This window comes from Pinus tabuliformis, chromosome 3_2 (assembly GCF_031772625.1).
Source record: "Pinus tabuliformis cultivar Carrire ecotype Pingquan chromosome 3_2, CPIR1, whole genome shotgun sequence".
NCBI lineage: Eukaryota > Viridiplantae > Streptophyta > Pinopsida > Pinales > Pinaceae > Pinus > Pinus tabuliformis.
The window spans coordinates 68995393-69007939 of NC_142302.1; the positions used below are offsets into that span (position 1 = coordinate 68995393).

Here is a 12547-nt window from a genome sequence, read left to right on the forward strand (position 1 = left end):
GCTTTTTTCTATATTGCATATTTAGTATCAAAATTTGTATTTATAAGTTTTTTTTTTTTTTTTTTTGTTTTTTCTAATAATTTGTTAATGTTGTAGTAATGATGTTTCCTTTTTTTTAAAGGGAATTGTTTGTTCTTAGTTCTTGTACCTTTTATTATGTTGAGAGGTCTTTTTTACAACCTAATATGAGAAATGTTAGACTGTGAGTCTTTAGAAAATTACAAAATCCGAGACCACTTTGATATTAGTTGTAAACCCTAGCCTTGATGAGGTGTTGTCATGATCCACTGATGGGTCATCAATGAGATGTGGATCTAGAATTATTAGTTTGATGTACTATAAATTCATATCATCATGTCACTACAATAGGTTGAAAACGACATAAAGCCTTTTTCACCATAATTTGTTTTATTTGTGCTTGCTCCAATTATTAACATGGTATCTGAGCCATGGTAAAGAAATGGTGATAATACGAAAGTCATGGTTAAGTGGTCGATAATATTAGAGCCAACAAAATTATGAGAGCTTAATATTATCAGAGCTATGGTATTTCTCCATGAGACGTGAAGACTAAGTTGAGGTGGTTGATGTTGCTAAGATAGACATGAAGAAGCCACACTGCAAACAATCGTTGAATTTATGTTTGAGATCCATTGTAAAATGAGATTCATTCTAAGATTTTGATTGGGGTGATATTTGATTTAAGAATGTGCGAGATTTGAATTTGAGTTGGTCCACAAAAGTGTTTAAGAATATTTATCACAATATAGAGTGTTTTCCTCCCGAGATCTGTTGTAGAAAATAGAACAAAGCCACAATCCAACATTGCTAACAAGATTGGGTGTCCCCTTGTGCAATTTTTTGAGCTCTACAATATTTTTCAACTCCCATTCTTTGTGTTTTTTACAAATGTAGCTATCTATGGCTAACAATTATGGCCCTTGTTGATTTTCTTTTGAGCAAGGTTTTGTATACCCTGAGTTTTTGCATTAAAGGATTCATGGTCCTAGAGGTTTGTTCTAAAGGGTGTCAGTTCTAGTTTCTTTATTGAAGATCAACCCATAGGTTGCCTCTACTTCTCTTGCTGGTGAATAATCCTCCTATAATGCTGGGGTGAATCTCATATGGTATTATGTCATGTAGCATACGATTCACATCAAACCAATGTTTGTAGATCTTGCAATTATTTTGAAGGTTAGAACAATGAATAAAAGGAGGCCATGAAATCCTAAAAATCATCAATGAAAAAGAATCTATCATAGCCTCAAAAAGCAGGGTACCTACATCAAATTGGATCTTCTTCGAATGTATAACCAATATTCCAGTTTGAAGGAACCACATCATCAACGATTGTAGTTTCTTGATCAATAGATGTGACTTCAAGTCATTGGTTGCCACTTAGTATGGTTTGGACCTTTAATTGAAATAATAGCTATGTCTCTTATTCATGATCAGATTGATGCCCTTTAATCAAATATTGAGTTATCAAGTGAAGTTTTCCCCAAAAGTTGAAAAGAGTTATATTAAGACCTGATATGTTTGTTCTTAAGTATCGACTATAAGAATTGCCATATCTATAGTCATTCCCCATTGTCCTAGAAGTGTCTCTGCCATAATTTTGTCTTGTCTCTACCATTAAAGAATATTGCATTCACATACTCCTAGTGAGGATCTCCCCTGTACTTCCCTTCCATTGACTGCTCACACAAAAGGAAAAAAAATCCACCCTTTATTCCATATTTGTTGGTCATGGCTTTCTTATTTGTTAGATCGAGAGTTTCTTGACATGAGGGTAGCAAACTAGTTTCCAACGATATGATCATTTCATCTACAAGGTTCCACTATTTTCATAAGACTCGATCCAAAAAACTGTCAAACCAATGCTCAATCACATCTCCATAGGGACTGGTTAGCTTAGTGGCCCACACATTTTGCAATAGTCAAAAGAACCGTCATGCGTAGAAAAAATCACTTTGAAAGCAAAGACAATGACTTTGATGGGAAGTAATTCTTGGTCATTTTATATCCCACATGTGGAAATACTAATTATTTTTAGTTTGTATTTGAAATTTTTTATAAAACACAAAAGGGTGGTGCATTGTAGGTGGATTTTCCAATTTTTAAAGACAAAAGAATTAAGTGGTGAAAAAGCACTCACTTTTTGAATGCAAAGTGAGGGAAGTCCAATTTTTTTAAGGAATTAAGTTGGCGGTGAACTAATTTTTTGGGAAGGTTATAAGGCACTCATTTCTTAAGTAAACCCTTGAGTATAGAAGCGAAAGAGGTTTATTGAAACCTCAAAAGTAGAATTTCCATGTTGAAAAGGAAGGAGAACATTGAAAGGCTTCTATTTGTATCTGTGTAAACATTATTACGGAGAGAATGTGAGAATACAATGATATTTTTGCTTCTTTTCCTAGACCACCCTAAAATGGAATAAGGGGTTCTAAGATCATTTGTGGTTGTGTATGATTTTTGGATGCGTGACACTTTATTTTGTGTCTAGATTTCACATTTAATTGAAATTTATCACAATGCACATGGAGAAACAAGGTATTGAAATCATATTCAACATTCATAGCACGAGGACAACAAAAGTTCCTTGTTGAGCATTGTCAAAATGACAAAGACAACAACCTTTTGAAGCATTGAATTGTAAAAGTTGAAGGATAAATTGTAGAATTTGAGCGTTGAATTATACAAGGGTAAAGTTGTAAACTCTTTTAAGACAATAATGTTTTTCCAAGTCAAAAATCAATTATGACATACGTGAAGTTAAATAAATAGGTAAAAAATCAAGTCATTATAAAAATCACATAGGGTGCATGATCGATAGTACTCAACACCCTAAGGTGACATAAAATCAAGTAAGCGTGATACACAAGAGTGAGTGTAATCGAGTGTGACAAGCGAGCATATCAAGTGAAAAATAACAAATGGGAAAAGTAGGAAAGCATTTGCAATACACATCTCAAGAAATCCAAGAATTAAAAGATCATAGAAATGAATTGCATAAATATTCAAGATTAAATAAATGTGAATGATCAATTGATTGATGCACTTCCAATTAAATTAAGAGAAAGGCAAGATCAAATTGATGGCATGCTTGATGTAACATCTGCAACTAAGGTTGATGCAATTTGTGACACATGGGATCTCATACAAAAATCTAATACAACTTGTGATACAAATGAACACATCCAAAAGGTTGATGTAAGTTGTGATACAAAGGAGCTACTAGAGAATATTGATGCAACATATGATATAGAGGATCTTATCTATAAGTTTGATGCAACATGTGATATGGATGAAATCATGCAAAATGTTGATGTGAGTTGTGATGCACAAGATATAATGTACATGGTTGATGCTGAAAAGGAATTTGGGATTAATAAGAAGGAAACAAAAAATATGATTGAGATAGAACCATGTAGTCAATTAATGAAGGAAACATTGAGTGAAGGTGAGTCACAAGCATGAAATGAAAGCAACAACAACAACAAATTTGAAGAATCAAAGGAACAACATCAATAGTTTTAGAACGATCTGTTTAGGATGTCTGTTAGACCTTGGAAAGAATTATCATTCAATCAGAATTGACATTACTTGGGATATTACAAAGGAAACAACTTACATATTCTAAATTACTCCAACCCAATTCAATTTATGAGCACATGATTTCTTGATGATGTAAAACCTTTTTAATAAGTGCCAACATGGTCAAAGAGTTGGTAATATGGAGAATTTTCATGGCCATTCTTATCTTTATTGTGGGAAGACAAATCATCTAATATGAAAAATGTATAAAGAATAAATAGGTTAATAAAACAATTAATTATGGATGGATCGATTCCAGGAGGTGGAATTAATAAGTAAAGAAGATGTATATGTATACATTTTACCACCTAGTCAAGATAAAGGTAAAGATACAAAAAAAGAAGAAATGACAAAAGAAATGATTTTGGGCATGACTCATATCCAATTATGTATGTTATTTGAAGTCAAAGATTGATACTCTCCATGATCTGTAAATTTATGTGGATATTTCATTGGAAAATTCGTCGCAACATAAAATATATTAAAAAATATGAAATCTACACTACAAGGGTTTATTTCTCCTTATGCTTTTGGATCTGTAAATTATTGTTTATTGTGTATGCATGCAAATTAGAATTATGCATAAAATAAAGAATGCGAAAATAAACTCACAAACCATAAATTAACACAAAATATAGTGTGGGAAACTCTTTCGGGAGAAAATCTAGTTAGAAGGTGAGGTTGTTTTGCTCTCGTTCTTTGAACGGAAAATGGATGCAAATACAAAGAAGTGATTCCAATGGCTTGTGGGCTATTATAGTTCACAAATGATCTCTATTTTATCTCTCCCTATCCACTCTTGGCTACTCCGCTTATATATGGAATAAAGTGCACCCAAATAGAATGGAACTACTTTTCCTCCTAGTGAATTGATTATAGCACATCCTGATAAAGGGGCTAGCCCCTTTTCCATGAAGAATGATCATTGACATGACATCCTTTCGAATTATGGTGGTCAAAACAGGAAGGTCAACTTTTGAGTGGCATAAATTTTGCACACATACTCTAAGGTGATTCTTGCATTGTTGGAAAGGTATATGTGTGTAAATAGTGCGAAAAGGTGTTGCATGGAAGAAACAAAGTTTTATCCCTGAAAAACACAATTTAATGCCTCAAACTCATCTTAGAAGGTTTCACACCTCAATTTTCCAAATTGGGTCCCACTAGTAGAAATGATCCTATGAGATGATTCCTCGACATTTTCCACTCTTAAAATCTTGAAGATGGATGATAAGTAATATATTGATCCAATCCAAATCACTCCACACCTAAAGCGGGGAGCACAATGAAAGGAAAAAAAACTTTGCTACACCTTTAGGGGAGAGTAAATTGACAGAGTAAAGATGTTTAGTGGTAAACCATAAAAACCACGAAATGAAGTTACAACAACTAGTGGTCAACCAACAAGACCACCACATAAAGAATCCAAAGTTTTGATTTGGATACTTTCAACAATGAATAATTAAAGAATAGAAGAATCCAAAGTTCTAGCTTGGATCCTTTCAACAAAATTCTCACCTTGCACCTGATAGGGGGGAATACTAGATAATAATGATGATAGTCAGGTTTCAAGATTCAAAGTCTTATCAGTCAATAAAAAATTCAATCAACATAACAACTAGTCCCCTCAAAATCAATGATAGTCAGAAAGAATGGAAATGTTCAGACATGGAAATTGTTCACTTCTAGATGAATTAACAATATTTTAGGCATATCTTCATCGAAGCTTAGTTCAAAAATTTCATATTGAAGATGATACAATCATTGGTATAATTAATCAAACTTGTGATTGAGGGGAGGAATGTTAAACTGTGAGTCCCTATACACCACAATGTTTGAGACCACATTGATATGAGTTATACACCTTATCCTTGATGAGGTGTTGCCATGATCCAACAATGAGTTGTTAGTGAGATCTCGATTTAGAATTGTCAATATGATGTACTATAAATTCATATCACGAGATCAATACAATGGGTTGAGAATGGTATAAAGCCTTTTTTACCATATTTTGTCTCGTTTGTGCTTGCTCCAATTATTAACAAAAAAGATGTGTAATTCCTTTTATGATCAATATGAAGTTGACATATAACATTTGAAAATAATATTAATAACAAAAAAAAATCTCAATGTCCACCTTAAATAAAATATTTCAATATCTACATTAAATAAAATATTTTTATTTTAACTTTTGATATATAAAGTAATTGAAAGCAAGCATTTTATATTTCCTAATATGAAGGAGATGTGTAATTCCTTTGATGCTTAGTATGGAATTAACATGTGATATTTAAAAAAATATTAATAACAAAAAAAATTCAATGTCCTCCATAAATAAGATGAAATATTGCTCACCATGATTGAGATACTCAACTTGGAGTTGACATGTGGCATGCACATGGTGTGTTGCTCAGTAGGAGGAAGATATGTAATTACACACACACACATACATAACCAATGTAAATCCATCTTAACTCCATATCTATCATACATGGAGGGGAGATCAAACCCTCAAGGTAAAAACATTTTTTAGATTAAAAAATTTGAGAAAACGTTTTCTCCTTGAAGGATTTGATCCCTCTTGGTGCTTGATATATCAAGAGTTAAGATAGATCTTGGTTAAAACAATTTAGTGTTGTGTTGCTCGACATGAAGTTTAAAGTAACACACAAATGCGTGCACACACACACACACATATAGAACCAACATAATTTTATCTTAACTTTGGATCTACCATGTGGAGAGGGATTAAGTCCCTCGAGGTGAAATATTATTTAAAATGGAAGAAGCTCGAGGAAAGGTTTGCACCTTGAGGGATTTGATCCCTCTTAACACGTGATATATTCAAAGTTAAATTATATCTATCTCGATGAAATAAGAATTGACTTGTTGGGAGAACTAGAGCCACAAAAAAGAGAAGGAAAGAGGTTAACAATCAATAAACTTAGAACATGTCAATGTGAAAAGACTAAAAACCTTCGCATGTTGAACTTGAAGGTACACAATACACAATGTTTCATCACTTAGTTCAATTCTTTGCCTTTTCCCACAACATTGTGGATGCAACTTATAATATGCTATTAGGCGCGAAGGTGAAGAAACCAACTTGACCTATTGAATATGTGTCCAAATGATTAGTACAGAAATCTCATAAACAAAGTGACATTAATGCAAAAATTAATTCACGTCTTCATAATATTCTAAGTCCAACCTAAACCAAATGACTAAAGTAATGAATGACATTATGATAAATATAATTTGGAGAATGACTTTGGACCTACTACTTCTTAGTCTTAATTAAATCTTCAAATTCTCAAAAAACATTGTGCTATTTATATGCTCAAATCTAATTCACATACCTAACATGATTAAATTGTTTTCACTTAATTTTTATATATAAATGTGGATGAATGCCATTTCAAAAACAATTTAATTATGTTACATTATGTTAAATGCTATCAACTTAAACTTTGATAAATAATTGCTTTCCTATTTGAAATTAGATACCATATTTTAGTACAAATATTTGATAGTTTCCTCTTTCATCTTTGAAAATGGATACCGTACTTTAATACAAATATTTGATAGTTTCCCAAAAAAACATTAATTTAATTATTTTTTTTAAACAGGTTATTATGTGTAGGTAAAGCAATTTCACTTGAGTATATAGCTTGAGTGGACCATACAGCGTGAGTGGGCCTAATGGTTAAGAGCATGTGTTTCCTCCTAAGACTTCACAGGTTCAAAACCAAAGGGGGTTAGAGTATGTATGCCTTCATAGACTTAGCAGTCAAATCGCTGTGCGGAGATAGGTCCCTTGTCCCACAAACAAAAAAAGTCTCATACACCAATTTGATGTCTGAGTTAGCTATGACCTTAAAAATAAATATTATTATTATTATTAATTTGTCAATCGAAAATGCATAATAAAAACCATAAAAAAAACCAAGACATTAATAATGCTATCAACTTTCAAAATTGATGTAATACGCGTATTTGCTGATTGGAAAAAAAACACATTGATATTACTCATTTTTCATTCACTATATGTAAAGCAATCTCACTTAAACTATAATTACTCACTTGATTGAAGATGTAACTCCACGACAGGGATGATATAATATACATATTCATTAGATTTATTATGTATAGGTAAAGCAATTTCACTTAAATATAATTACTCACTTGATTGAAGGTGTAACTCCATGACATGGATGATATTATTAGTTTTTAAAATGAATATGTTTTTATAATTATAAAAGATACTGTTTGTTAATTAATTAAGTTGTATGGGTAAAGTAATTTTAATTAATTTTAATTATTTATTTGATTATTTATGGGTATAGAATTAAGTTGTATAGGTAAAGTAATTTTATTTAATTTTAATTATTTATTTGATTATTTATGAGGTATAGATTAATGGGATGCGTAGGGTTTTGTTTTTATGAGGTCATACATTCAATTTTTATTGAGAAGGTTTAAAGGTAAGATTTAATTGAAGAGATAAGGCGTTTCGACTTGATAAGACTTTGCATAATTTTGAGCATATTGTTTTTCCATCTAAGATTGGAGCTTTCATCATCCTAGGATGAACTAATTTAAAGAAAAAAAAAAATAAAAAATTATTCATTTAATTGCAAAATTTACAAAAGACTCTATAATAAATAAGTAACCTTAAAATATTAATAACACAAATATTTGATAAAACAATTTTAATGTACAAATTGAGTGAGCTTAATGATCAGAACTTGTGCTTCATCATAAGAAGTTATAGCTTCAAATGCCTAGGGAATAGAGTCTATACACCTCTATAAATTTTTGCAATCAAATCTTTGTGTGGAGGTAGGTTTATGGTCGGATTACATACAAAACATTACTCTTATCATGAAACAAAAAGACATTAACTATAACTAAACTTATCATATGCATCTAAAATAATGTCATTTAAATATAATTATTTAATTAATTAAAAATACAAAATTAACTATAACTAAATTTATCATATGCAAATAAAACAAGAGCTACATAGTAGCTAGTACCTGTCGCTTAGCTTAAATATAATTTAATTAAACTAAAACTGATAAAAAAAATTAATGTGTTGTTAAATGTTATCACAAAAAATATGATTAACTAATATGGTTTATATTAACTTTAATATATATGTTTCCTTCTTATGTGTTATATATATATATATTTTATAATTAAATTGATTAAAATATCTTTTTAATATAATAATAAGTCATTTTAAATTGGAGACATGGGAAAAATTATAATCCATGAAAATGGAAATAATAGAAAAATGGAAAAAAATAGAAATAAAAAAGTTAAATAAAATAAGAACAAAAAATTAGTAACTAACAGAAATTGAAGTTACTAAACAACCCATAATAAGACCTTAACCAATCACCTTACAAATAAATAAATTTAAATAATAATAATAAATAATTAAAAAATAAGTTCTTAATGTCAAATTATGGATAATATATACATATCTAATCTTCTGCCTTATTTCTCTGCCGCCGGGTTCTATGGGCAAGTAAAATATGGCTCTCAGCTTCATGAAAATAGTTGCTGGCTCAGTTCCGTCCGCTTCTGGAGGGAAAGCTCCTACCCATATCGTCAGTGAAGCCCCAGCTCCCACTGTCCAGGTGGTCCAGGCCTCACTCGATGAGGCTTTGAAGTTTTTCGAAAGTGCCATAATCTGCCAGTTCAATGGTTTTTGGCCACGACTAGCAGCTCTCCACAATTGGAACTCGGAGGTATGGAAGTCTGTCATTTTTGATGAAATTAATATCTACCCCTGTGCTAGGGGTTTCTTTATAGTAGATTTTGAAAATCCTAAACGCAGACAATGTATTCTAGATTCCAGCCCTTGGTTTTGGGAAAACTCAGGCCTATTCATGAAGCCATGGAACCCATCATTCGATCCCTCAACAACAGTCATAACCTCAACACCAGTTTGGGTGAGATTACCAAGCCTACACTTGCATCTTTGGAATCTCTCCTTGCTAAAAGCCATTGGAAATGCAATTGGGAAATTTTACTGCAGGTGCCCAGAAATAGAGGAATATGCCAGAACCACCTATGCAGGCATTTGTGTGGAAATGGACTTCAGCGCCAGACTCCTAGCTAAAATAAACCTAACAAGTAAAGACTATGTGTGGAACCAGAAACTCGAATATGAAAGTGTCATCTTCAGATGTTGATCCTACTTTGAGACAAACCATCTAGCCAAAAATTGCCCAAAAGCCTCCCAGAAAAATTCTGTTAGAAAAAACCACCACAGATCTACATGGTGGGAAGGAGCACAAAAAGAATACTACTTTGTCATCAAAGAAGAATACTCTAGAGAAAGCTCTAAATCACAAAAAAGCGGGCAAGAAAGAAACAACTCTCAAGACAAGCAAGGAGAAAGCCCTGCCCAACAACGAAAAAGTGAACTCGATGACCCCTCAAGCATTAATAGTTATGAGGATTCGAATACCGCACAAAATAAATTTTCATTTAACATCAAATCAGATCTCCTAGACCAAACTTCTTCTCTGACTATCTTCAAAAGGACGAACACAATAGATTGCGAAGCTAAGAGACCAATGTCCCAAGAACCAGAAGAGATGAAGGAGATGCAAGATAAAGGAAGTTGGAAGATCGTAGAGAAAAAAAAGAAAGCTACAACACCAATCTCGCCAAGAAAGACGAGGAGCTAGACAATTAAAAACTAAGAAAATTATAGGTTCGATAGACCAATTTGGTCTCAGTGAACGTTAACCATCATCATCATCATCATCAAACAAATTTTTTGGTAAAAAATAAATTAATACACAATCAAAAATAAAACTGAATGCATAATACCATGCATGTTATAAATCTAATAATGTCATTTAAATATAATTATTTATTTAATTAAAATTATATATATATATTTAAAATAACATATTTATTAATATCACTATTTAATATTAAAAAGTTAATGAGAATTGTGCTGATAAAATTAATTACACAGTGTCTAGCATTTTTCTCAATTAACACAATGGCCATAATTTTTCATAATTTAAAATAATAATAAAAAACAAATACCAGTACACAGTTTCCCTGGTTGAAAATGTGTAATTGTTAAACATTATAATACTGGCCATATACATTCCTAAACGATATAATACTTTCTACTTAGGAAACCACAGTGAATGAATAACTAGATTTATTGTGGGATCATGCCAACTTAATCCGTCCACCGATCCATCAATTCAAGCGTTTCTAACGCAGAAGTATTTATCATGACGGTAGTCTCCCTTTTCCTTTAGAATAGTTTAATGAGGCTACAAATTCGTTCGGAATTTCCGGCATGATGATTTTCCGGGCAAGCCAAGGCCTGGCCTTTTCCTTTTTCAACAAAGTCCACGCGTGCGGGGAGACAACAAATGCCTAATCGCGATTCTCATCATCCATATGTAACCGACCACCTACCCGTATTTCTTACTGTTTTTGAGCACCAAATGTCCCCTGCCTTTCGCCAAGAACAGAAACAAAGAATCAACCGAGTTGCAGAGTAGCTCATCAATGGCGAATCCAGGATTCAGCTTCCAATGACCCAAAGAAGAAAACGAGATTCAACACAGCCACAAACACCCTTCCATTAACTACAAGAAAATGGAGCCCATATGGAAACTAGCATCCCTCGCAGAGCCTGCTTACCTTGTTTTGATTTCCACAGCTCTATTTGTAGTATATGGATCAGCTTACAGGGCGCTGAATTATGAAAAAGAGATGGAGCGCCACCGGGATTTCTCGGAAGCCTCGATCACTCTGGACAGCTCCCAGGCTGTGATGATACCCATTGCCAGCTCCTTCACCCTCATTCTCATGTTTTATCTCTTTTCTTCCATGTCCAATATCATCACAGCTTTCACCTGCATAGCTTCAGCTTCGGCTCTCACATTCTGCTTGACTCCTTACATGTGCTACATCAACTCTCAGTTGGGTTTCATGGATCCAATAATTGCGCGCTGCTGTTCTTATTGCTTCACCAGAACACAATGCATATTGGTATTGACGAGTTCGGCTCTGGTTATCGGATGGCTTGTATCGGGGCACTGGCTGTTGAACAATCTATTGGGGATTTCTATTTGCATTGCCTTCGTCAGCCACGTCAGGCTTCCCAACATTAAGATCTGTGCTCTGCTGCTAGTTTGCTTGTTTGTGTATGACATCTTTTGGGTTTTCTTCTCTGAGCATTTCTTTGGGGCCAATGTTATGGTTTCGGTTGCAACTCAGCAGGCCTCGAACCCGGCCCATACTGTGGCCAATTCTCTGAATCTTCCCGGGTTGCAGTCCATATCCAGGAAGCTGGAGCTGCCCGTGAAGCTTGTTTTCCCCAGAAGTTTGTTGGGCGGTCCAGTTGGGGACGGCTCCAGAGCAGAATTTATGATGCTGGGTCTTGGTGACATGGTTAGTTTGCTTCTTTTCCTTGAAAACTTGTGGGAAAATTTGTTTATGTTAATCTGCCAAATGAATCTTGAAATCAACACAGGCCAAAAATTATTGCAGTAACATGAACAGTGCACACGATGTCTGGTGCCTGATCATAATTTCGCTTAATTGCAAAAGATACGGAGATATCTTAACCAACATCGACGAGAAAAGGTTGAAATTGTGCGATGTGAGTGCAAAGTTGGAGGCATGGTAGTAATAATAATTCAAGAGGCTTGCTGCTGGTCTTATGACACAAGTAGGTGGATTTTTCTGTCTTCCTCCACATAATAGAGGATAGGAGAGGAGTGGAGATTTTGTACAAGTAGAAACTATTCCCACACAACATGTCCCACAGAATAAGGAGGGAAGACAGGGCAAGCAAACAAGCATAATCAGCCTGCAAACAATCAACCATTATTTCAGTTGGAAATACCACGCTCTTGTGACTGTCATAAGGATTATGGTATGTTGGGACTTATAT

General features: G+C 33.3%; 1 protein-coding gene across 1 annotated transcript in view; it reads left to right on the top strand.

Annotated features, from left to right (window-relative positions):
* The first annotated feature begins 10977 nt into the window (after nt 1–10977).
* LOC149179878 (signal peptide peptidase-like 1) overlaps nt 10978–12547 on the top strand; it is a 73489-nt gene continuing 71919 nt past the window's right edge. Inside the window, exon 1 of the mRNA XM_089415832.1 lies at nt 10978–12042. Within this exon, the coding sequence (XP_089271958.1) occupies nt 11245–12042 (798 nt within the window). The 5' untranslated portion in view covers nt 10978–11244. The remainder of the gene's footprint in view (nt 12043–12547) is intronic.